This window comes from Clarias gariepinus, chromosome 14 (genome assembly GCF_024256425.1).
Source record: "Clarias gariepinus isolate MV-2021 ecotype Netherlands chromosome 14, CGAR_prim_01v2, whole genome shotgun sequence".
Classification (NCBI taxonomy): domain Eukaryota; kingdom Metazoa; phylum Chordata; class Actinopteri; order Siluriformes; family Clariidae; genus Clarias; species Clarias gariepinus.
In genome coordinates, this window is record NC_071113.1 from 32,251,479 (window position 1) to 32,276,817 (window position 25,339).

At 42.4% G+C, this 25,339-nt stretch overlaps 1 protein-coding gene across 1 annotated transcript in view; it reads left to right on the top strand.

Moving 5' to 3' along the window:
- Nucleotides 1-15,134, top strand: part of sdk2b (sidekick cell adhesion molecule 2b) — a 167,014-nt gene extending 151,880 nt beyond the window's left edge. The window contains exons 33-45 of the mRNA XM_053511021.1: nucleotides 212-335; nucleotides 415-471; nucleotides 621-722; nucleotides 2,101-2,216; nucleotides 2,294-2,480; nucleotides 2,601-2,738; nucleotides 3,260-3,421; nucleotides 4,368-4,493; nucleotides 5,542-5,706; nucleotides 7,278-7,415; nucleotides 7,537-7,675; nucleotides 9,495-9,624; nucleotides 10,317-15,134. Of these exons, the coding sequence (XP_053366996.1) occupies nucleotides 212-335; nucleotides 415-471; nucleotides 621-722; nucleotides 2,101-2,216; nucleotides 2,294-2,480; nucleotides 2,601-2,738; nucleotides 3,260-3,421; nucleotides 4,368-4,493; nucleotides 5,542-5,706; nucleotides 7,278-7,415; nucleotides 7,537-7,675; nucleotides 9,495-9,624; nucleotides 10,317-10,730 (1,998 nt within the window). The 3' untranslated portion in view covers nucleotides 10,731-15,134. The remainder of the gene's footprint in view (nucleotides 1-211; nucleotides 336-414; nucleotides 472-620; nucleotides 723-2,100; nucleotides 2,217-2,293; nucleotides 2,481-2,600; nucleotides 2,739-3,259; nucleotides 3,422-4,367; nucleotides 4,494-5,541; nucleotides 5,707-7,277; nucleotides 7,416-7,536; nucleotides 7,676-9,494; nucleotides 9,625-10,316) is intronic.
- The last annotated feature ends 10,205 nt before the right edge of the window (nucleotides 15,135-25,339 follow it).

Sequence of the window (25,339 nt, forward strand, 5' to 3'; positions counted from 1 at the left end):
AAACTTTTTAAGATATAAGTTAATTTTGGAAAGTTTTTTATTTTATTTTATTAAGCATGTGTGTACATGTGTGTAGTATAATGATGATGTTTCTAGTTAATAAGTCCATCAATGTTCCAGACTGTAATCAGAGGTCATTATTTCACACCGGTGTGTGTGTGTGTGTGTGTGTGTGTGTGTGTGTGTGTGTGTGTGTGTGTTTGGGTTTCAGTCTCCATCGGAGGAAAAGATTAATGGGATTCTGCTCGGGTTCCGCATCCGGTATCGAGAGCTAGTTTATGAAAGATTACGAACTTTTAACCTTCAAAAACACTTTAGCTGGACTGAACTGACATGTAAGGTCATTGATTTTTATTTAATTTTAAATTTAGCTGTATTGATTTTGAATAATTTTTAAGTTTGTTTGTGTCTCAGATCCGTACAGTATGAGGAACCTCAGTGACCCGTCCCTCAGCCAGTATGAGTTAGACAGTACGTGCCCCCCCCCCCCCCTCTCTCTCTTTATTGGTCTATATTTCATGTTTTCTCACCCAGTGAGTCAGGAATTTTTACTCACTGTGTCCCAAGTTTATAAAAAAAACTGTGTGTGTGTGTGTGTGTGTGTGTGTGTGTGTGTGTAGATCTGAGCAAACACAAGCGTTATGAGATCAGGATGAGTGTGTTCAACGCAGTGGGAGAGGGTCCAATCAGCTCACCACAGGAAGTGTTTGTAGGAGAAGCAGGTATGTTATATTATTACTAATAATAAAATGTCTCATTTTTTAAAAGACAAACCCTCAGGCCGCTCCTTTCTGTAAAGCAGGTCATTCTAGAAGTTTAATTATCAGACGTCCCCTGGAGATGTAAACGTCTGTTTGGATGAGATTAGCACGCTTAAATTAAAATTCTAATTTTATTTGTCATGTACACAGTCATACACGGTACGATATGCAGTGAAATGCTTATACGACTGCCAGTGACCCTAAAAGAGAATTAAAGCTTATAATAAGAAATAAATACGAATAAAAGAAATACGATAAAAAAATTAAATAGAAAATTTTAATTAAACTAGGAAAAATAGAATTAAAAATGGTGAGTGAGAGATGTATGGAGGAGATGAGAGATTGCATCGTCCGTGGAACGGTTTGGACGATAAGCGAACTGTAGTGGGTCCAGTGTGTCCGGTAGTGAAGAAATGATGAAGTCTCTGACCAGGCGTTCAAAGCACTTCATCACTACTGAGGTAAGGGCTACAGGGTGATAGTCATTGAGGGAAGCAGGATGAGGTTTCTTTGGGACAGGAACAATGATGGACTGTTTAAAGATTGTGGGGCTCACCGACTGAGATAAAGAGATGTTGAATATCTCAGTGAACACAGGTGCTAGCTGGTCTGCGCAGGCTCTGAGGATACGGCCTGAGATGCCGTCTGGTCCTGCTGCTTTTCTGGTGTTCATTCTCTTGAAGGCTCTCCTCATGTCGTGCTCGGTGATGCTGGCAGTGACTTCCTGTCTGCAGCCGTTAGCGCCGCTAGCATTAGCATCGCTAGCATCATTAGCTGCAGCCTTGAAGCGAGCATAGAAAGTGTTCAGCTCGTCTGCCAGAGACACGTCTGCGTTCATCATACGGGACTAAGAAAGAATAGAATGAAATAAAATATATAATTAAGATAAAATAACATAACTGTACAGTACAAAATATGCAATAAAAGAGACATGTATGCAAATACAGAAAAATAAGAGACAGCTGTACTGTACAGGACCAAATATACAATATAAGAAACATATATAAAAATATGGTAAATAATAAAATAAGAACAGCTGTGCAATACAGAGATAAAGACTTTAGGACTATGTGTGGGAATGAGGTTTAATATATATTGAGTTTAAATAGAAATGTCATGGATTTAAAGTGTTTAAAGTGACTTGTGCATCCGGGTAACAGAATGTCCAGGGGGTGTGCAAATATACTTGAAGTGACATATTTAAAGTGACTTGTGATAATTTAACTTAACTAATGTCCATAAACGTGTAGTTGTCCAGTGACCACTAGTGTAAGTGAATGTCCAGAATGTCCACGCTGCAGGTTTGTGGTCGATATCTTGAGCGTATTTTTTTCCACAGTGCCCACAGCGCCGCCGCAGAATGTAGCCGTCCAATCAGCGACTTCCACACAGCTGGAAGTGACATGGGACCCGCCCCCAGTGGACAGGCAGAATGGAGACATACAGGGATATAAGGTGAGACTTCATTCCATATCGTCACACACAGTATTTTTGATGATTCTTTAATGCGTATGTTTGAACTGCTGTTCCAGGTCTATTTCTGGGAGTATGATCGTAAGAACGAGACAGAGAAGTTAAAGACACTGTTTCTGCCTGATGGAGGAGTGAAGCTGAAGAATCTGACTGGTTTCACCACCTACATGATCAGCGTCGCTCCTTTTAACGCTGCTGGGGACGGACCGCGCAGCCCAGCCACCAGGGGGCGCACTCAGCAAGCAGGTACAACAAGTCGAAACTTACAAACCTTATACAGCAGTGACATGGACATACTGTGAGGCTCAAAGGATGTGAAGTCAGTAATATGAGAGGATCTGACCCCTTGGTCTTTCTGTCTCTCAGCACCAAGTGCTCCAAGTTCTATCCACTTCAGTGAACTCACCACCACGTCGGTGAACGTGTCGTGGGCAGAACCAGTTTTCCCCAACGGGATCATCGATGGTTACCGCCTCGTCTATGAACCCTGCACCCCCATTGATGGTCAGTATTATGAATGAAATGGACTGACTAGAACCTGAAATGAAGAAAAAGACAGGTGCTGTTTAGATGTTTTGTACCCCGAGCTACATACGCACAAATCCTCTCAGCAGAGACGTGATGAAAACAAAAGTCTTTCAATTTTTCAATTAGACTTTGTGGCTTCACCTACATGCTTGGGTACAAAAAATAGATTTTAAATTGTTCAATTATAATTTGATGATTCGTTTGTGTGTGTGTGTGTGTGTGTGTGTGTGTGTGAGAGAGAGAGAGAGAGAGTAAGAGCGGGAGAGACTGGTGCGCAGTCATACAAAACTACAATACTATTAAATTAAATTCTTTTTAATTAAATTTTATTCAATTATTAAAAATGTTTTTGTCGATTTTTATTCTACTCTTATCCTCCCCGGATTAAAGCCATGGAAAGGATTAAATGATAGTTTTGACAATTGCATGTTTAAATGCATGAGTTTTGTTTTGACGGCTCTAAGTTGATACATTTTGTTACTAAATCTTCTCTTCAGGTGTGAGTAAGATAGTAACGGTGGACGTGAAGAGAAACGCCCCATTGTGGCTGAAAATCAAAGACCTGGTTGATGGAGTTACCTACAACTTCAGAATCCGCGCCAAAACTTTCACTTACGGGCCTGAGGTGGAGGCTAACATCACGACCGGCCCTGGAGAAGGTCTCGCTTTCTCTCTCTCGCTTTCTCTCTCTCTCTCTTTCTCTCTGTATGTTTTTTTCATTGCAGAATAATGTAGACTAAACATAGACGCTTGTTGGCAGTAATATACAGTGGAACCTTGGATTACAAGATTAATTAGTTCCGGAAGTGGGCTTGTATTTCAAAACACTCCTAAACCACATAGAATTTTCCCATAACAAATAATGGACACTAAATTATTCGTTCCACAGTCCAAAAAAATTTATATATAAAAATAATTACCACAAAATATAAAGTAAAAATAAAACAAATTACCCTGCACTTTACCTTTAAAAAAAGTAAAAATAAATCCAGACCGATAAGTGTTTGTGTGTGTGTTGTGTGTGTGCCTGTGAAAGTAAAAGTAGGAGGCATCCAATGACGCGCGCACAGACACAAAGAGCAGCTGATACAGAAAGTGAAAATGGATCTTCAACCTCTCTAATGAGACTTGCTTTTGTTTTACAAACACGCATACAGACACAAAGTAAAAATATGTTTTACACACACGTGGTCACAGTGTTATAGTAAACAGCGCACGTGCACAGATGTTGATTATACCAGTAAGAGACGAGCACTAAGACCCAGCGGGGTTGACAATTACCCACAATTTCCGCAGCACAAGAGAGAGAAAAACCGTTGGCTGAGTTGTGATCACGTGACGCTCGGCATCAAAACAAGAAGTGCATGAGCGATACATGACACTCGGCACTCGTAAACCAAGACTTTTTCGTTTTTCAAGTGAAAAGTATTACAAATCTTTGCTTGTCTTGCAGAACACTCGCAAACCGCGTTACTCACAATCCGAGGTTCCACTGTATGTTAATTGTAAGCGCAGTGTAAGGCGCAGACGATTCTGTGAACATAAAGCTGTATGTTGTGTGAAATTAATGCCTGCCCTCCCCATCACCCTGAATCCCATGTGTAGGTGCCCCGGGGCCCCCTGGTGAACCCTTCATCTCTCGATATGGCTCTGCCCTCACTATACACTGGACCAGTGGAGATCCTGGAAGAGCTCCTATATCACGATACGTCATAGAGGCCAGACCCTCAGGTAGAACCTTCAGGATACTGCTCTGTTTCAGAATAATTCAGGAATCATTTTCCCCATTCCACCTGATTCAGTAACCTCCAGTCCAATCTAATAACTAATCTTACACAAGTCCAGTGTTTCTACTGCTTTACAGCTGCTTACACAGTATAAACACTTAAAAAGCTTGATTAAAAAAATCATTCTTTACCATAAAGCTCGATCCAGTGATTTTATTTGTTTTTCTACTAAAGTTTGGAAGCAGTCTATTCTGACTTCACTAACCCTAATTAGTTAATGATCGTAATTAAGAATCGGGTGCGATCTAATGAAGTCAGTTTGAGATCAAGATATCTGTCAGTGAGATCACACAAATAAAAGGAAGACAAACTTGAGGACAGTTACACAAACCGTAGACCTACAACAGATGTTAATGGACAGATAGAATTCTCCTCATTACCTCAAGCACAAATAATACATGAAGACATGGGCAAACACTATCACACCGTCTGTTATAGACTTGAGTGCAGATTTGATTAAAATCTCAGGGAGAGTGATGAGGAACTTAAAACACCACTCGAGTTCCACAGTGTAAGACAGTGCTTATAACCTTCCTAGATTTTATTCACAGCCAAACCAATGTATTCACAATGTATCCACCTGCTTTATTCTGTATATAACTTAACTATGTTTAAAAGAAATTTCTGATATAGGTCTCTCATTCTCAGTCGCATGAGTTCGGCTCTCTCCTATCGTAAACCTTCTCAGGTCTGGTGTGAAGTTCTCTGTGATGCTGTTCAGTTTGAAGTGATAAAGTTAAAAGTGTGTTTGTCATCTCACTTCCGTGCTGTAAGAATTCTGCCTGCGAGCTCTGTATTACAGCTTAAACCTGTGAACTCTCTCTTTTTTAAGGTGCACTCATTTATGAGACTCTATAAAATACGAGCTTGTCCCAGAGGCGGTGTGAACTGTGCAAGATTTGACATGCTGAATGATGAAATGTAGAAGGTGAAGGAATAATTGAACCATGTTTTTCATCAAAGTCCCTGTTTCTTTTGGGTTTGTGCTACAGATGAAGGCCTGTGGGACATTTTGATTAAGGATATTCCTAAAGAAGTGACATCGTACACGTTCAACATGGATATCCTGAGACAGGGGGTGAGCTATGACTTCCGAATCATCGGAGTGAACGATTATGGATACGGATCTCCAAGCCAACCTTCTCCATCTGTATCAGGTTATTGATGCCTCACGCTGCTGCTGAATTCTTGATTCTAATTATTCAGAAGGTGTTGATTAATTTTCTATGATAGTCAATTAAAGAAGTGCAGCTGGGTTTAAACGTATGTGATTCTAATTTGAATAATATTGAAGTATGTTACTATTTTTATAATAGGAGCTTATTCACAGGGTGATGTAGTGGATGCACTATAATATTTGTGTACTCATTGATTTTAAGGTCTTCTGTAAGCAGGCGATTATTTAACATGTTTGAAAGGAGTCTCCAGTGTCAGTGCTCTAACAGTTCAGCTGTTTTCCAACATTTTATAGAACTTTTAGCAAAACAGCATTACATTAATCCAGATATACAATAGATTTACACTGATCACTAATGAGCAAGCCATTCAATTCAATTTAATTCAATGTTATTTATATAGCGCTTTTAACAATGCTCATTGTCTCAAAGCAGCTTCACAAAAATGAAAGAACTTAAAAAAAAAAAAAAATTATGGAAGTGTGTATTTTTGAGAAAAATGTGTCTAGATAATAATGAGATGAATGAATGATAAATGAAATGTCTCTGATGAAGAAGCCAAGGGTGACGGCGACAGTGGCAAGGAAAAACTCCCTGAGATGGTAATAGGAAGAAACCTTGAGAGGAACCAGACATTATCAGGGAACCCATCCTCATTTGGGTGATAACAGATAGAAATAACATCATGTGTGTTGTGCAGGTGAAAGTTCAATATAACAGAAGTTATTTAAATTAACATGAAGTCCAGTTCAGCACAGGGAGTCAGTAGGTGCAGAGGGCAGATGGGGTCTGGATCACTGGGAGCACAGGAGCAGGATGTGTAGCTCCAACCATCATAAAGCAGAATCCAGCTGGAGCTGGTCCTTCTCTGGATGCCTCAGGATCCTCGCAGGGTTGGCCTTTGTCTACTGAAGCTGGCACAATCTCCAGAAGGAATAAGCGAAGTTTCCATTCAGGATAGATGTACTGGAGTATGAGGTTATGGGATAAATTAAAGAGATGCGTCTTGAGTCTACTTTTAAACTGGGAAACTGTGTCTGAGCACCGAACACTGTCTGGAAGGCTATTCCAAAGCTTTGGGTAGCAGGAAAACAACAAAATACCAAGTACAAAATACTTTCATTAGACTCAGAAGGAGTACTGTGTAGCTCAACAGAGGGAGTGAGGGGGGCCCATCTGTACTTTTCATTATACAGTATGAGGTAACAACCAATAGCCACAACATTGTAATTAAAGTTGCCATGGCGCATCATGGAATATCAAAGGGTCACCAGTTTTACCATAATAATAATAATAATAATAAAAAAATAATAATAATAATGGGGTGGGCAGTAGTGAACAGTGGCTTGAATTTAAGTAAGAACATGAGTTTATAATTTCATCAATGTGCCACAACATATGTTCACAACATAAATATACGTTATTGCTGTGATAGAGGAGGAATAAAACATCCATTAACTCACCATAATGCATGTGGTTTTTTGCTACTATGGCCACTACACACAGTACTTATCTTTATATAAACTGTATATATATATCTGTTTCAACTTCAGCTCACAAAGTGGCTCCATTCTATGAGGAGTGGTGGTTCCTGGTGGTCATGGCACTAGTCGGTTTGATCTTCATCCTCCTGCTGGTCTTCATCCTTATCATCAGAGGACAGAGCAAGAAATACGGAAAGAAAGAGATAGGTAACTTGTCTTTACTTTCTGTCCTTATCTTAAACTTATTTATTTATCTTAGTAACTTACATATTGTTCAAGTGACTAAAGTTTCCTTCTTCTATGTGTGTGTGTGTGTGTGTTTTCCCAGGTAACAGCCCTAACTGTACCACTCTGACTCATGGAGAAATGGTGGGTCTGGACGAGAGCAGATTTCCTGCGCTGGAACTGAACAACCGCCGTCTGTCCGTCAAAACCTCCTTCAACAGAAAGAACGGCATCTACACCAGGCAAGTCTCCTCAAACACCCCTCACTGTTTATCTCTAAAGCCACAAAGACACGCATGAGAACCTCCAGAGTGTGTGTTTCACATGAGACCTGCTTTACATGTATGTCAAACCAATTATGCAAATTTGAGTTAAATATTGATTAGGTCCAGTGCTGATAGGTTAATATGAGATCGACTTCAGGACTTCAGTGTGTAAATTAGTGTGAGTGAATCGCAGGAAATACAGTGGGGCAAAAAAGTATTTAGTCGGCCACCAATTGTGCAAGTTTTCTCATTTAAAAAGATGAGAGAGGCCTGTAATGTTCATCATAGGTATACCTCAACTATAAGAGACAAAATAATGAGAAAAATCCAAAAAAACCCCTTTTATTTGCAAATTATGGTGGAAAAGAAGTATTTGGTCAATAACAAAATTTCATCTCAATACTGTGTTATAAACCCTTCGTTGGCAATGACAGAGGTCAAGGGTTCTTCACAAGGTTTTCACACACTGTTGCTGGTATTCTGGCCCGTTCCTCCATGCAGATCTCCTCTAGAGCAGTGATGTTTTGGGGCTGTCGCTGGGCAACTTTCAACTTTCTCCAAAGATGTTCTATGGGGTTGAGATCTGGAGACTCTCCAGGACCTTGAAATGCTTCTTACGAAGACACTCCTTCGTTGCCCAGGCGGTGTGTTTGGGATCATTGTCATGCTGAAAGACCCAGACACGTTTCATCTTCAATGCCCTCGCTGATGGAAGGAGGTTTTCACTCAAAATCTCACGATACATGGTCCCATTCATTCTTTCCTTTACACGGATCAGTCGTCCTGGTCCTTTTGCAGAAAAACAGCCCCAAAGCATGATGTTTCCACCCCCATGCTTCACAGTAGGTATGGTGTTCTTTGGATGCAACTCAGCATTCTTTCTCCTTTAAACACGAAGTTCTTTTTTGGTTTCATCTGACCATATGACATTCTCCCAATCCTATTTGAATTATCCAAATGCTCTCTAACAACCTTCAGATGATCCTGGACATGTACTGGCTTGAGCAGGGGGACACGTCTGGCACTGCAGGATTTGAGTCCCTGGTGGCGCAGTGTGTTACTGATGGTATCATGGAGTTTGGAGTGTGACTGTTTGAGGTTGTGGACAGGTGTCTTTTATACTGACAGGTGTCTTATACACATTAACAGATGCCATTAATACAGGTAACGAGTGGAAAACAGAGGAGCCTGTGAGAGCCAGAACTCTTGCTTGTTTGTAGGTGACCAAATACCTATTTTCCACCATAATTTGCAAATAAATTATTTAAAAAATCCTACAATGTGATTTTCTGGATTTTCTTTCTCTTATTTTGTCTCTTATAGTTGAGGTATACCTATGATGAAAATTACAGACCTCTCTCATCTTTTTAAATGGGAGAACTTGCACAATTGGTGACTGCATACATTTTCTTTGCCCCACTGTACATTTACATTACAGAAACCAAATAAAAATATTGTGCTGTGTTTTATTACCTGCACTGTAGTTACATTTAAATACATAGTCATGTCATATTGTTACTTCTTTAAAGACTAATTTAAATGGATTAATGTTTACCTTTGATGTGTAATGACACCCACATGTGATCAGTGCAGTGTTTAGACTCAGTGGATTACATCCTGCTTCCTTCTCTCATTCTGCATGTGGTGTTACTTTCAGCCGAGAAGTTTTGGTGCTTTTGGACCAACTGACTCCGTATGTGTGTGTATTGTTTATCAATGGCCTTTAAACAAGAAACTGTGTTTGTGCGTGCATGTGTGTGTGTGTGTGTGTGTGTGTGTGTGTGTGTGTGTGCAGGTCCCCTCCTAGGCCGAGTCCTGGCAGTCTGCACTACTCTGATGAAAACATAAACACTAAATACAGCGACCTGATTAAAGCCGAGAGCAGCAGCTTAACTGAGAAAAAATCAGAGCTGTCTGATTCACAGGTAACACACACACACACACACACACATACACACACACACACACACACACACACACCACACATACACACACACACACACACACACACATACACACACACACACACACACACAAACACCACACATACACACACACACACACACATACACACACACACACACACACACATACACACACACACACACACACACACACACACATAACACACACACACATACACATAACACACACACACCCACACACACACACTCACACATACACACACATACACACACACACACACACACACCTACACACACACACACCTACACACACACACACACATAAGACACATATACACACATACACACACACACACATACACACACACACACACACCCACACACACAGATACACACACGCACACACACATACACACACACACCCACACACACACACACATACACACACACACATACACACACGCACACACACACACACATACACACATACACACACATACACACAGACACACACACACACACACACATACACACAGACACACACACACACACACACATAAACACACACACATACACACAGTTTCTGTTTAAAGGGCATTGATAAACAATCAGTACACTATCCTGCTCATTCTGTCTCTCTATCTTGCTTTCCCCTACCCCCCCCCCCCTTCACCCCCCCTCTCCCCCCCCAGGGCAGTGACAGTGAGTGTGAGGTCGACGCGACTCTTCAGAATCAGACGCACTCGTTTGTAAATCACTACATCAGTGACCCCATTTACTACAACTCGTGGCGCCGGCAGCAGAAAGGAATCTCCAGAGCTCCGCCCTTTGCATACAGCCAATCAGAACCTACTGACCCCACTCCTGCCACTGGTCCCGCCTCCACTCCAGCCACACCCCCTAGCCCTGCCCACGCTGAGCCTCAGAGCCTCTTCAGACCCAAGGGCAGTCGGACTCCCACTCCGTCACAGCAAAGCTCCGCCCACTCCACTCTGTATCGCCCACCGAGCAGCTTGGCACCTACAGCTACACCACGCCCACCCAGCAGCTTGGCCCCACCCACCACACCTCGACCACCAATGGCAGGCTTTTCCTCTTTTGTCTGATTGGCAAGTCACAGTGACTAGAGTTGTGTTATAATTCTTCTCCGAGGTCAGGTGCTTTAGGCTCCGCCCCCTACTTTACCGTCCAGGCTCCGCCCCCGCCACTACAGGTCTAATTTTTCCCACTCAAATGTCATTACATGGTTCTGTCACAAAAAAAGGAAACTTTGAGGCTCTGTCTTAAACACAAGACTTTTTAGATTTCTTGAGAGAACAATTTCAGGCTTTTCAGGACTGACACTCATTGTCGACTTTATTAGGAACACCTCTACACCTGGTTATTTACACATTTCTGTAAGCAGCTGATCGTGTGGCAGCAGCACATTAGCATAAAATCCCTCAGATCAGCTCAAGAACTGCAGTTAGTGTTCACCTCAAACATCAGGATGAAAAAAAGCCTGACCACACTTTATATCCACAGATATGTCGTTTTTACAGGTATTCCTAATAAACTGGACAGTGAGTGTACATGTGATTACTGTTTGTATTTGAATGTCTGCTGTACTCAGGCCCTTTTGTTCCAACACCTCACCAACAGTCTAATGTTCATACAGAATCATCATGTGATAGAGAATAATTTTGGTAAATAAGTGAAACAGTGAATTTAGGATTGTAACACAGCCCAGTCACTGTGGCTTCATGACCCAAGACACTTTAAAACACCTGAACAGCACACACCCGATGGATGGATGGATGGATGGACAGATGGATTGATGGAGAGATTGTGTTTTCTCTCTTTATCCTCACCAGTCTGGCGGCTAAGTCGTGTCCTGTCATGTGATTTGTTTGCTGTTCGTTTTTTTTTTACTTGTGTGAATGTGGTAACGCACAGATAATTAGGGTCCCTGCTAGCTGTCTGTGCTTCTGATCCACAGAAATGCCGACATTGGGGGACGCAGTCTGGAACAAGGACAGGGCAGTAAGACGTCAGAATCAGAATCATACAGATTCAAGATTCAAAGAAATTGCTAAATATTCCCCATTTACACGAGGTGTACAGAACGGTACAACCCATTACAAAGCAGTTTAACAGTACAGTGAAGGTGTTTTCACATTAGTGACCCGGGATTGTGCCTGAGAACACTCGACCCCAAACACCAGTTTATTTTGATCAGTGTAGCTGGAGCATGGTACAGATAAGAAAGCCAATCGTACCTGAACATGGAAGTAGATCGCTGTTTACATGCGACATCATCAGTGGTTTAAGTTCAAGTTCAAGTTGGCTTTATTGTCATTAAAACCACATACAGTTAGTACACAGTGAAACGAAACAACGTTCCTCCAGGACCAAGGTGCTTCATGCAACATAAACTTACAACATAAATTAACAGAGAAGCTAAACTAGCTAACCAAGAGGCCTCGTTAGCTGGCTAGCAGAGACGAGACAGATAGTCCTAACATGGTTTGTCTCCTCCGAAATCTCTGTGTGTTTTGTGCGCTCCGGTCTCGTCCTCTGACCTACACGGCCAGAGCTCATACAGTAGGAAGGCACACATTTTTACAGAAATATCAGTAATATTAAGCATAGCATGAAGGTTGACTTCCTTCTTCTCCTCTTCTCGTTGTGTTTACTGGCGGCTCATCAATCAAGCCTAATATGAGAACACCCTAAGAGTCTCAGCTAATCTGGAATGTTCCAGCTGTGAAACTCCAGCACAACTTCAAAGCATTCTAAAGACTGAGCTGCTACAATGTAACTAGGCCAAGTTCTAAACCTGTTACAGTGTAACAACGTACAGTTGTGTGTCCAGTTCTGAGCTTTTACACTCTGGAACCCTGCAGGTCAGAATGAACATCTCTCCTCTCTAGTGTGCTTTGTATTAGTGCACTACTTAGTGTGCATGATCCTCTAGTGTAGGGGCTAGAGAGATTATTATTTTCTCTCTCTCAGCTGGATAAGGGTATAGATGGATGAAGGGATCAGTGAAGTGAGCTGTAATAGGCTAAAGAAGGGATGAATGCAGGAATGATAGAGGGATTAGGGTTTGGGTAAAGGAAAGAGGACGTGATGGATGGTGGGCTAAATTGTCATGTAGTATTCCACTGTGTGTGATCACTGTACACATTTGTTTAATATTTCCATCACAAAATCACATAGCGTGTTAAGAAATAGAAAACTAAAAACAAATTAGAAAAAAAGGTTTATTTTTACTATGATAAACACTGATGTCAAAGTTCGTTCTTTCTTCCATGGTAATAGATGGACTCGATTCTCATATGTGGTGCCAGGTTGTCACCCACTTCCGCTTTTATTATTGATGTCATCAGGACACAGGAAATGACATCACTACTACGATGTCATCTTCAGTTTTGTAGTACTAGCTATCTGCTGTTCTTCATTAAGTTCTTCATGACTACGATTGTGTTTATTTTATTTTAAATCTTCGCTCTCTCTCGCTCTCTCTCTGTGTGTGTGTGTGTTTAACTGCTTGAAACATTAGTTTAGCTGTATGTTTATATTTTCTGTGATCATGTAGACACAGTGACAGTTAATGCCCTCGCGTAGGTTAGCCGAAACAACTCTCTGGCTCTAAACAGTCCTAATGTCCAACGCTGAGGCTCTGCCACATCATCTTCTCTTTAGTGTTCACCTTCAGCAGGTCCAGAGAAGGGGTTTTTCAAAGTAGATACTCAGATAACGACAGAGCATCAGTTGAGGTGTTTAGGAACTCACACATCGTTTCTTCTTTTTGTTTTAGTGAGATGTCTGGCAGCTGTGTTTTAAATCAATTTTCTCACTTTTTTGGCCATGCAATTAAATACAGTGTACGTAATAAAGCACTTTTAACAATGGACTTTGCCACAAAGCCATTTTACAGAAACCTTCTAAGGCTTAAATTTATCCCTAATGTTCAGTTCAGACATGTCCAATCAGAAGAACATTCTATAATCAGTGTTATTACAAACTAAACGCACAAATGACTTTCATGATTTTGTATTGACAGAAAAACTCCCTCGGCTTTCTCATCAGGGACTTTTTTCCGTACATGCTGTAATTTATTTATTTAAATCTTCAATTCTGTAAAGCTGCTTTGCGACAGTGACCGTTGTAAAAAACACTATACAAAAAAAATTGAAGTGAATAGTGAGCTCATTATGGATCACAACCTCACATCTATGGTCTATGTAGGCCACATAACCTTCATCATCGGCCCTCTCTAGACAGAAGGGCTTGACTGCAAAACACGATAAAAGCTATTTTTAGGCTTTCTGACATTGTTCTTCTCCTCAGACACATAAGACTGGCGATAACAAAACTTCTCATTTGAAAAACTGGTACATATCGTTCTTTTATAAGATTTGAACTTCTAGGAGCTTATTTTAAAGCAAAACAGTAGATTTTAAAAAGCCAATCACATTTCTTGTTTCTGTCATATGATCAGTGAAGTTAAACTACAGCTCGGCAAAAACATCAGCTGCTGTGAATGAGCTAAATTTGTTTGTTGCAGTTTTAGAGAATTTTAAAGTCCAGAACCAGGAGGTTTGAAGTCTGTTAGTGTTGCTGCAGTTTCCCCGGCAGTCATGGACTTCTGTATTAAAGCTCTGTCACAAACTCCTGAAGTGAAGCTGAAACTGATAGAGGTCGGCGCTGATGATGCTGAAGTTTTTGTATTGTCATTGTTATTTCTCGTGATCTTCAGCAGTCCTTTAAATTATGAAGTTTTTAGTGTGCAATCTTGACCCATGTTGCTGCCACTGATTCGCTACAAAAACAGAAAGTGTGAGAGAAAGATAACTACAGGCTGATTTATCCATTGGGACAAAACTGTAGGAGGTGATGATATAGGATTTCGTAAAATCATACAAAATCAAATATATATATATGGATTTTGCAGTTAAAGCCTGCATCAATAAAGGTCCAGCTTTTAAAGTTTAACAATTTTTAAAAAGTAATTAAAATGTAAAAAATAGAATTAATTTTATTACAACACACACACACACACACACCATTCTGTAATCTTTGGGTAAAAGTTAGCGATCATTTTATCATTGTTGTATTAAAGAATGACATCACTGCATCTTTTATCCTTTTGAGGGGGGCTGTGTGAATGTACCAATGTGTTGGCGATAGTTAGCATTATGCTACATTAGCATTATGCTAAAAACACAGTGAGATCAGGGCTGAGATGATATATCAGTGCAATATGATCACTGGTTTATGGTACAGTGTGATGTTATCAGAGAGATCAGTATCATTCATGTATCGTATCGCCCCGCCCCTGTGTTTCATCACAGCTGGGTTCAGTGTGAAGCTGAGTCTCTACCTGTCAGCGTTTCATTCTCATGCCATATAGATCTGTGTTCTTTATTACAGTGTATAAAATCACACTATAATCAGACACACCGATCCGGATTGAATGTTGAGCTCCAAGATATGATATTATTTTCTAAATAAAATAAAGCAGAAATGAGGCAGAGTGTGTCTGTCATGATTTGTCCTTCTGTCTGTCTGCATAAACGGTTTAATTTAGCATATTGCTGTATGTTTTTCATTAATATATTCTATTAAGTATTACCAGTACCACATATTCTGTCAAAGTCCACATTTTATACTGTATATTAATATTCACATCAGGTAACTGTATTTATTATAGTAAATATAATAATATGTTTTTTTTATGCATCCCTTTCCAATGACATTTTATTTTATAGCAGCCTCTGGTGAGATGACAAACTCTACAGTTAATTGTACAGCTCAGGGAAAAAACATTACTGAGTGAGTGATTGTGAGGAATTTATTACACAGCAGGTGAACAGTCAGCGCTCGAAGCTCAAGTGTTCAGGAAACAGGAAAACTGGGTGAGTGTAAAGATCTGGGTGACTGTGACATGGGCTAAGGGGAGCAGGGAGCAGGAAATCACTAAACTACGATGGGAACTAGTCCTCCAGGGATGAGAACCACTGCTCCAGATGACTGGGTCAGAGCGTCTCCAAACCTACAGCTCTTGTGGGAAGTTCCCAGTATGAAATTGTCAGGACCTACCAAAAGGAAGGAGAACCGGTGAACCAGAGACAGGGTCATGGGACGCATGTGGGGAGCAAAGCCTGGCCCATTTGGTCTGATCCTACATAAGACCTAGGGCATAAATACTGCACAAATAATAAATTCACAAGTGCATCATGGACTTTGAATGTGAAAATTGTCTTTCGTGTGTGTAAATATTCCTGGATTTGTGTGTGTGAATTTTTGAGACTTTGCTGGCACCAACGTGGGTCACTTGTACTTTTTAGCCAATCACATGTGACCTCACCATTCAACCAATCACAGCCCTCCAGGAGCACAGCACTCACTTTTGCGCAATCTGAGTTAATTACAACAGGAGTTAAGTTTTACTGACTCAAACCAAGAACATGATGCACGTCTAAGTTATTACTTTATTTCAGAATGTTTCATTAATGAACTTTGCCGAAAATAACACAGTTAACCACTTTATCATCTTTAAATTCAAGTTCAAGTTGGCTTTATTGTCATTACAACCATATACAGTTAGTACACAGTGAAACGAAACAACGTTCCTCCAGGACCAAGGTGCTACATGCAACATAAATTTAGTAAATTTAACATAGTTAACTGGCTAGCAGAGACAAGACAGAGAGACCTGACATAAATTACAACATAAATTAACAAAAACTAACTAACTAAGGAAGACTATCTGCAGGGTTCACAGACAACATAAAGTACACGTGCAAATATGCAAACGAGCAACAACAAAGTGACAGTGCGACAACAACGACATATCAGAACATAAAATATGGTGTTAAGGTAGTGGGTAAACAAACATTCCTTAAAACAGCAGCAAGAATTGAGGAATTAGTGCAAAAAGTAATGATCATTGTGCAAAAGAGATAAACAGTGAAGCATTTACAAATTTGTGTGTACGATAGTTTGGTGGTGTAGGTCAGTGTGTCTGCGCTTGTGTTGATTAGTCAGTCCAGTCTTAATGTTTTGAGGTAGTTGAGTTAAGCTGTGTGATAATGTTTGTGTGTATGTGTGTGTGTGTGTGTGTTTATCAGTTCAGTCCCTTTTTGTTGAAAATACGGATGGCTTGTGGAAAAAAGCTGTTGCACAATCTGGATTAGTGCTGCACGATTTATGATATCGCAATCGCAATCGCGATGTCAGCCTATGCGATTACATTACAGAAAATGTTGCGATTATATTAAATAAACAAATGCGTTCGAGCTGCATGGCCATTTCTTATGTCAAAAAAAAAAAAAAACCAGTCAGACTCGTGTAGCGCGCATGCTGGTGGTCACGTGACTTTCCGCAGCGCAGTGTGGAGACGGAAGAAAATGGATACAGAAGAGACCGACGCTGAACTTGTGCCCAGAAAAAATGCAAGCTCTGTTATTTGGCGATATTTTGGTTTCAGGATATCGGACACTAAGCAGAAAGAGCTACTGCGCAAAATTGGCAAAACTAAAGTCGCTACATCAGGTGGCGACACGACACATTTATATCAGCACCTGAAGCAACACAAAAAAGTATGATAAATGCATGGCGGTAAAAGCCAAGAGCAGTAAAAAGACCAAACAAAGCACAACAGTGTGAGCAGAACAAAACAACACATTATTACAGATGTGTTTGTAAGTCTCAGTAAGTGACGTAGCGACGTTCAACTTGAAATCACTGCAGTGAAATTCTTTTTAACTCCTACGGACCTTTGGTCAAGCAGGACGACCGAGACGTATATTAGCCTAACTGCGCACAATGAGTTTGAACTAGAAAGCCGTTGCCTGTAAACATGGTATTTCCCTGACGATCACACCGGAGAGAACATACTGTATCCGCGGGTTTGAGAGGGGCAGTGGCTGCATGGGACCTCTGTAAGGATGGTTTGGTCGCAGTCGCAACAGACAACGGCACGAACATCGCCAAAGCGGGGGGGTTAATCACTGGACTAGGTTACAGTGCTTCGGGCATAGACTTTATTTGGCCATCGGTGAGTTAAATTAATTTAATCTTTTCATATTTAAAGCTACTTAACTGTATGTTAGAGAGGACAGCTATTACCAGATTTATTTAAGAATAAATGGAAATACAATGTATGAGAGTGTATGACTCTTAAATTAATATGTTTAAAGGACACTTTTCTTTACTTTAATCTCTTCTTCAACATTAGATTAAAAATGGTGAGTGATTTAATAAGAATACCAATAAAGTATGTTACATCCTCCTTAAATGTCCCTGTTTTGGGACAAAATGTAAGAAAAAAAATTTTTAATGGGTATTTGTTTTATTTATCTGTACTTTTTACTTTTTAATTTTATTTAAAAGCTAATTTAATGTAATTTAATTCAATGATGTAAAGATGTTACTGTTATTTAAATTTGTACAATTTCGTTTTAATTAGAAAACATTGTTCATTTGTTCATAGTTGCTAGATTGCACTGTACACTATATCTCAGTTGAGAAATTTAAATTTCTGCATTATTAGTAATGTGGGTGGATTTTCCTTGATAACAAGCAAGTTGAGTCATACCACTTGTTTATCATATCGCAATCGTAAATCGCAATTTTGACCTTAATAATCGCAATATAACATTTTTCCCAAATCGTGCAGCCCTAGTCTGGATGTGTGTGCCCAAATGCTTCGGTACCTTTTTTCAGATGGCAGGAGTGTGAAGTGTGTGTGAGAGGGGTGTGTCCGATCAGCCACAATGCTGGTGGCTTTGCGGATGCAGCGTGTGGTGTAGATGTCTTCAATAGAGGGGAGAGAGACCGCGATGATCTTCTCCGCTGTCCTCACTATCCGCTGTAGGGTTTTGCGGTCCGATATGGCACAATTCCCAAACCAGATGCAGCCGCTCAGGATGCTCTCGATAGTTCCTCTATAGAAGGTCGTCAGGATCGGTGGTGGAAGTTGGGCCTTCCTCAGTCTTCTCAGAAAGAAGAGACGCTGTTGGGCTTTCTTGTGCAGGAAGCTGGTGTTGACAGACCAGCTAAGGTCCTTCTCCAGGTGAACGCCCAGGAATTTGGTGTTTTTGACGATCTCGACAGAGGAGCCGTTGATGCTCAGTGAAGAATGGTCGCCTCGTGTCCTCCTAAAGTCAACAACCACTCCCTCTGTCTTGTCAACATTCAGAGACAGGTTGTTGTCGTTACACCAGTCCGTTAGCCTCTGCATTTCCTTTCTGTACGCTGACTCGTTGTTCTTGCTAATGATACCCACTATGGTCCTGTCATCAGCTAACTTAATGATGTGGTTCGAACTGTGTGTTGCTACACAGTCGTGAGTCAGCAGTGTAAACAGCAGGGCACTGAGCAGCCTTGTGGGGCCCCAGTGCTCAGTGTGGTGGTGCTGGAGGTGCAGTTCCCGATCCGTACTGACTGAGGCCTACCGGTCAGAAAGTCCAGGATCCAGTTGCAAAGGGAGGTGTTCAGGCCCAACAGGCTCAGCTTCCCGATCAGTTGTTGAGGGATGATAGTGTTGAATGCTGAGCAGAAATCTATGTACAGCATTCGAACGTATGTGTCCTTCTTGTCCAAGTAGGTGTGAGGGCACGATGGAGTGTTGATTGTGTAAAGCTGCTTTGCAGCAATGAAAATTGCTAAAAGCGCTTCACAAATAAATTGAATTGAATTAAAGTGTAGTGGAGATGGCGTCGTCCGTTGAGTGGTTAGGGCGGTACGCAAATTGCAGTGGGTTCAGTGAGGGAGGCAGCAGGGTCTTGATGTGTCTCATGACGAGCCGTTCGAGGCACTTCATGATGGTGGGTGTAAGTGCAACGGGACAGGACACAGTAGACTTCTTGGGCACGGGGACGATGTTGGTGGCCTTGAAGCACGTGGGAACGATGGCGCTGCTCAGAGAGATGTTAAGGATGTTGGTGAGAACATCTGCCAGCTGTTCCGCACATTCTTTGAGCATTTTGCCTGGGATGTTGTCTGGTCCAGCAGCTTTACGTGGGTTGACTCTGCGAAGAGTTTTCCTTCCATCAGCTGTAGTGAGACACAGCACCTGGTCGTTCAGGGGAGGGGTGGTCTTCCTCGCCGCCACGTCGTTCTGCCTGTCGCAATGAGTGTAGAAGTTGTTCAGCGCATCTGGAAGGGGGCCGTCACCGTCACAGGCAGGTGATGTTGTCCTGTAGTGAGTGATGGCTTGTAAGCCCTGCCACATGCGTCGTGTGAACCTGCTGTCTTTGAAGTGGTTGTGGATTCTCTGAGCGTGTCCGTGCTTCGCCTCTCTAATGGCCCGAGAAAGTTTGGCCTTTGCTCTTCTAAGGGCCACCTTGTCTCCCGCTCTGAAGGCAGAGTCTCGGGTCCTCATAAGTGCAAGCACTTCCGCAGTAATCCACGGTTTCTGGTTGGGTTGTGAGATGATGCTCTTGGAGACAGTGATGTCATCGGTGCACTTGTTGATGTAGCTGGTCACTGATGACGTGTACTCCTCCAAGTCAGTGAAGTCGCCGTAAGTTGCAGCCTCCCTAAACATGTTCCAGTCAGTGTTCTCGAAACAGTCCTGAAGAGCAGAGATGGCTCCTGCTGGCCAGGTTTTCACCTGCGTCAGAACCAGTTTGGAACGCCTGACGAGTGGTCTGTATGCTGGAATTAGCATAACAGAGATGTGGTCTGAGTAGCCGAGGTGGGGGCGGGGCTCTGCCCGATATGGGCCGGGGATGTTTATGTAAACAAGATCCAGTGTGTTATCCCCTCTCGTTGCAAAGTCCACATATTGATGGAATCTAGGAAGCACTGACTTGAGATTCGCATGGTTGAAATCTCCATCCGGCTGTGTATTTTGCAGTTCACTGATCTTTGTATACAGTTCCCATAGCGCTTCCTTAACATTAGCGCTAGGTGGAATGTACACTCCGATAATGAAAACAGTGGTGAATTCCCGTGGCAAATAAAAAGGTCTGCATCTAACAGTCACAAACTCCACTAGCGATTCTGCAATAACTAGAAACTAGCACATAGTTCGTGCACCATTTCGTGTTGATGTAACACACAAGCCGCCACCGCGAGTTTTACCGCATAGAGCTGCATTTCTGTCGGCGCGAAACGAGGCTAGCCCGTCTAGCTGAACAGCGGCGTCCGGTACTCTGTCGCTGAGCCATGTCTCCGTGAAAACAAAGACACAGCAGTCTCTAACCTCACGCTGTGTAGCCTGCTGGAGTCGGATGTAGTCCAGTTTATTGTCTAGGGAGCAGACGTTGGATAAGATGATGGACGAAGAGCCGGCCGGCTAGGATTTGTTTTTAGCCTATCTTTATAATCTTTATAATAACCAAGACCCAACCGTTTGTTAGGCTACAGTATGGATTATTTGTTTATTTATTTGTTTGTTTATTTGATTAATAATTATTTTAATGTACAGACAATTCTTGTGGCAATAAAACAGATAATTTGTTAAATGAGAGTTGGGGTGTTTTTATTATTAAAATAATGATAATAATAATTATAAAGATATGTATAAAAATCATCCAAGATGGCGCCGGTGAGGTCGGCTGCCGTCACGACTGCTCCGACCACCTTTTCTTTGTTTTTGTTCTTTAAGTTAGTTTACAGCGTTTTAAAACCGGCGAAATTACCACCATGGGGTACATTAGTTATGATAGAGACACTCTTGTTTCTATTGGTATACAATGTACTCACAATTCGACGTTTTTAACTCCGGATCCGAGCTGGCCGAGTGAGATCCTGAGGGACAACAAAGGACGCGACGCGAAGCGGCGGCCCCGAGGGAAACGAGCCGGCGTGAGGAACAGGCTGAGAGCCCGTGCACACCGCACACCTCTGCCTAGCATCCTGCTCGCCAACGTCCAGTCACTGGAAAACAAGCTCGATGACCTCAGGGCCAGGATAAAGTTCCAGAGAGACATTCGGGACTGCAATCTCCTCTGCTTCACCGAGACATGGCTGAACCCAGCGGTGCCAGACCACGCCATCCAGCCGGCCGAGTTCTTCTCGGTTCACCGCATGGACAGGACGCGGGACTCGGGGAAGTCAAGAGGAGGCGGCGTGTGTTTAATGGTGAACAGCAGCTGGTGCAACAGCGCGAGCGTTGTTCCTCTTACACGCTCCTGCACACCCAACCTGGAACTACTGTCCATCATGTGTCGTCCTTTTTACCTTCCTCGGGAGTTTACATCGGTCATAATCAGCGCCGTTTATATTCCACCACAAGCGGACACGGACACTGCCTTATGCGAGCTGCATGAGGCACTCACACAACAACAAACACAACACCGGGACGCTGCGCTTATTGTGGCGGGGGATTTTAATAGTGCCAACCTCAAACGCGCAGCGCCGAACTTTTATCAGCACATCAGCTGCCCCACCAGGGGCGAAAGGACACTGGACCACTGCTATACAACAGTCAAGGACGGCTACAAGGCACAATCTTGTCCACCGTTTGGTAAATCCGACCATGCCGCCATCTTCCTCATGCCAAAATACAAACAAAGGCTAAAACAGGAAGTTCCGGTTCAGAGGGAGGTCGCGTGCTGGACGGACCAATCGGTGGCCGCGTTACAGGACGCACTCGATGACACAGACTGGGACATGTTCAGAAACAGCCCCGATGGTGACGTCAGCGTGTTTACGGAAGCGGTTGTGGGATTCATCGGGAAATTAGCGGACGATACCGTAGAAAAAAAGACTATTAAAACGTTTCCCAACCAGAAGCCGTGGGTGGATAAAACCATCCGCGACGCTCTGAGATCTCGCACCGCTGCCTACAACACGGGACTCGCGTCGGGGGACATGGAACCGTACAAGGCTGCGTCATACAGCGTCCGGAAGGCGGTGAAAGAGGCGAAGCAGCGCTACGGGAGAAAACTAGAGTCACAGCTCCAACAGAGTGACTCTAGGAGCCTGTGGCAGGGATTAAGAACAATAATGGATTATAAAGCACCAACATCCGGTATGATAAACGCAGACGTGTCTCTGGCAGACGAGCTGAACACTTTCTATGCTCGCTTCGAGGCTGCAGCTAAGGACGCTAGCGATGCTAATGCTAGCGGCGCTAACGGCTGCAGACAGGAAGTCACTGCCAGCACCGGAAGCGCGTTCATCATCACCGAGCATGACGTGAGGAGAGCCTTCAAGAGAGTGAACACCAGGAAAGCAGCAGGACCAGACGGCATCTCAGGCCGCATTCTCAGAGCCTGCGCAGACCAGCTAGCACCTGTGTTCACTGAGATATTCAACATCTCTTTATCTCAATCGGTGATCCCCACATGCTTTAAAGAGTCCATTATTGTTCCTGTCCCCAAAAAACCTCATCCTGCTTCCCTCAATGATTATCGCCCTGTAGCCCTCACTTCAGTAGTGATGAAGTGCTTTGAACGCCTGGTCAGAGACTTCATCATCTCTTCACTACCAGACACACTAGACCCACTACAGTTCGCTTATCGTCCAAACCGTTCCACGGACGATGCAATCTCTCATCTCCTCCATACATCTCTCACTCACCTGGACACTCGGAGGGGGAATTATGTGAAAATGCTCTTCATCGACTACAGTTCTGCATTTAATACCATAATTCCCTCCACACTTACCACCAAGCTGGAGCACCTGGGACTCAGCTCATCCTTGTGTCAGTGGATCTCCAATTTTCTGACTGGCAGACCACAGGCAGTAAGAATGGGCGGACATGTCTCAGCCTCCCTCACTCTCAGCACTGGAGCCCCCCAGGGTTGTGTTCTGAGCCCCCTGCTGTACTCTCTGTACACCCACGACTGCGTGGCCACTACCAGCTCCACCACCATCATCAAGTTCGCTGACGACACTGTTGTGGTGGGCCTGATCACGAACAACGATGAGACGGCCTACCTGGAGGAGGTTGGAAATCTGGAGAACTGGTGCCAGAGAAACAATCTCCTCCTGAACGTCAGTAAGACAAAGGAGCTGATAGTGGACTTTAGTACAAAGCAGGTGAGGAACTACCAGACCCCAGTCATCAACAGGAGCCCAGTGGAGAGAGTGGACAGCTTCAGATACCTCGGTGTTCACATCACGCAGGACCTGGCATGGTCCTGTCACATCAACAGCGTGGTAAAAAAGGCCCGGCAGCGTCTCTACCACCTCAGACGCTTGAGAGACTTTAGACTGCCCTCCAAGGTGCTCAGGAATTTCTACTCCTGCACCATAGAGAGCATCCTGACGGGAAATATCACGACCTGGTTCGGGAACAGCACCATGCAGGACAGACGAGCTCTACAGAGGGTGGTGCGATCAGCTGAGCGCATCATCCGCATCGAGCTCCCTGACCTGCAATCGATTTACAGCAAGCGGTGCTTGACCAAGGCCAGGAAGATCGTGAAGGACCTCAGCCACCCCAATAACGGACTGTTTACTCTGTTGCGGTCTGGGAAGCGATTCCGCTCCTTGAAGGCCAACACAGAGAGACTGAGGAGGAGCTTCTTCCCGCAGGCGATAAGGTCTCTCAACCACAACCACACCACTATGCAGAACTAACAATCTTTTCATTTTTTTCATAATTGATCAAAATCTATCAATCTTCACACATCCATGAACGCTATGGACAATTACATGCTCACCTTCCTTCATATATACACTACATGTCGTACGTTTTTCATCCTGGACCATTGCACAATGACACTTTAATAACTTTGCACACCTTCCTTCACAACTACACTACATTTTACAGTTTTACGTTTACATCCTGGACCAGTGCGCAAAGACTCTTTAATAACCTCTGCACAAAGTCACTTTCTTCTATGCATATTTGCACACACAGCACAGTATATTTCAATTTGTACAGTAGATTTCTATTTTTGCACATCATATTTCTATTTTTATTTTTAGTTCTATTTTTCCTAGTTTAATTTAATTTTTTTATTTAATTTCTATCGTATCTCTTTATTCATATTTATTTCTTATTTGTAAACTTTAATTCTCTTCTAGGGTCAATGGCAGTAGTAAAATGCATTTCACTACATTTCGTACTGTGTATGTTTGTGTATGTGACAAATAAAATTTGAATTTGAATTTGAATTTGAAAAATGAATGCACTTTGGTTCAGTCTATTATGAGTTGGAAAAAAATGACAATTAAATCAACAAAATTCAATAACTTTTTTGCTATAGAAATCAGAAATGTAACCTCTATCCAATATTATATTAGAACATAAATTAATAGGTTTATGATTTACAAATTGACTTTACAAGTCTCAAACACACACACACACACACATCCAGGGATTTTCACACACAAAGACGATTATTACATTCACAGTCTACGATACACTCGTGAATTGTAAACATTAAAAATTTTAACACAGTTGTACATCTGTGAATTGTGTTTTGCATTTGTGAAACGTATATTATAAATTTATTTTGTGCACGTGAGTTGTTTTTTTGTGAATGTTTGTTTCGTGCACGTGAATTGGGATACGCACGTGAGCATCGTGTCTTTTGTGTAAATTATTAATGAGACTATTTTGTTTCCATAGTTTTTTTTCTGATAAGGAAAGATTCCTAAAACCACTTGGACATGGAAGATGATGAGCAGATGTTTAGACCTGGCTCAGGATTAAACCCAGACCCCTGGAGCTGTGAGGCAACAGCGCCACCAAGCCGAAACACTTCCTAATATACTCTACATTTATCACCATCACTTTATTTCACCATCACTAATAATC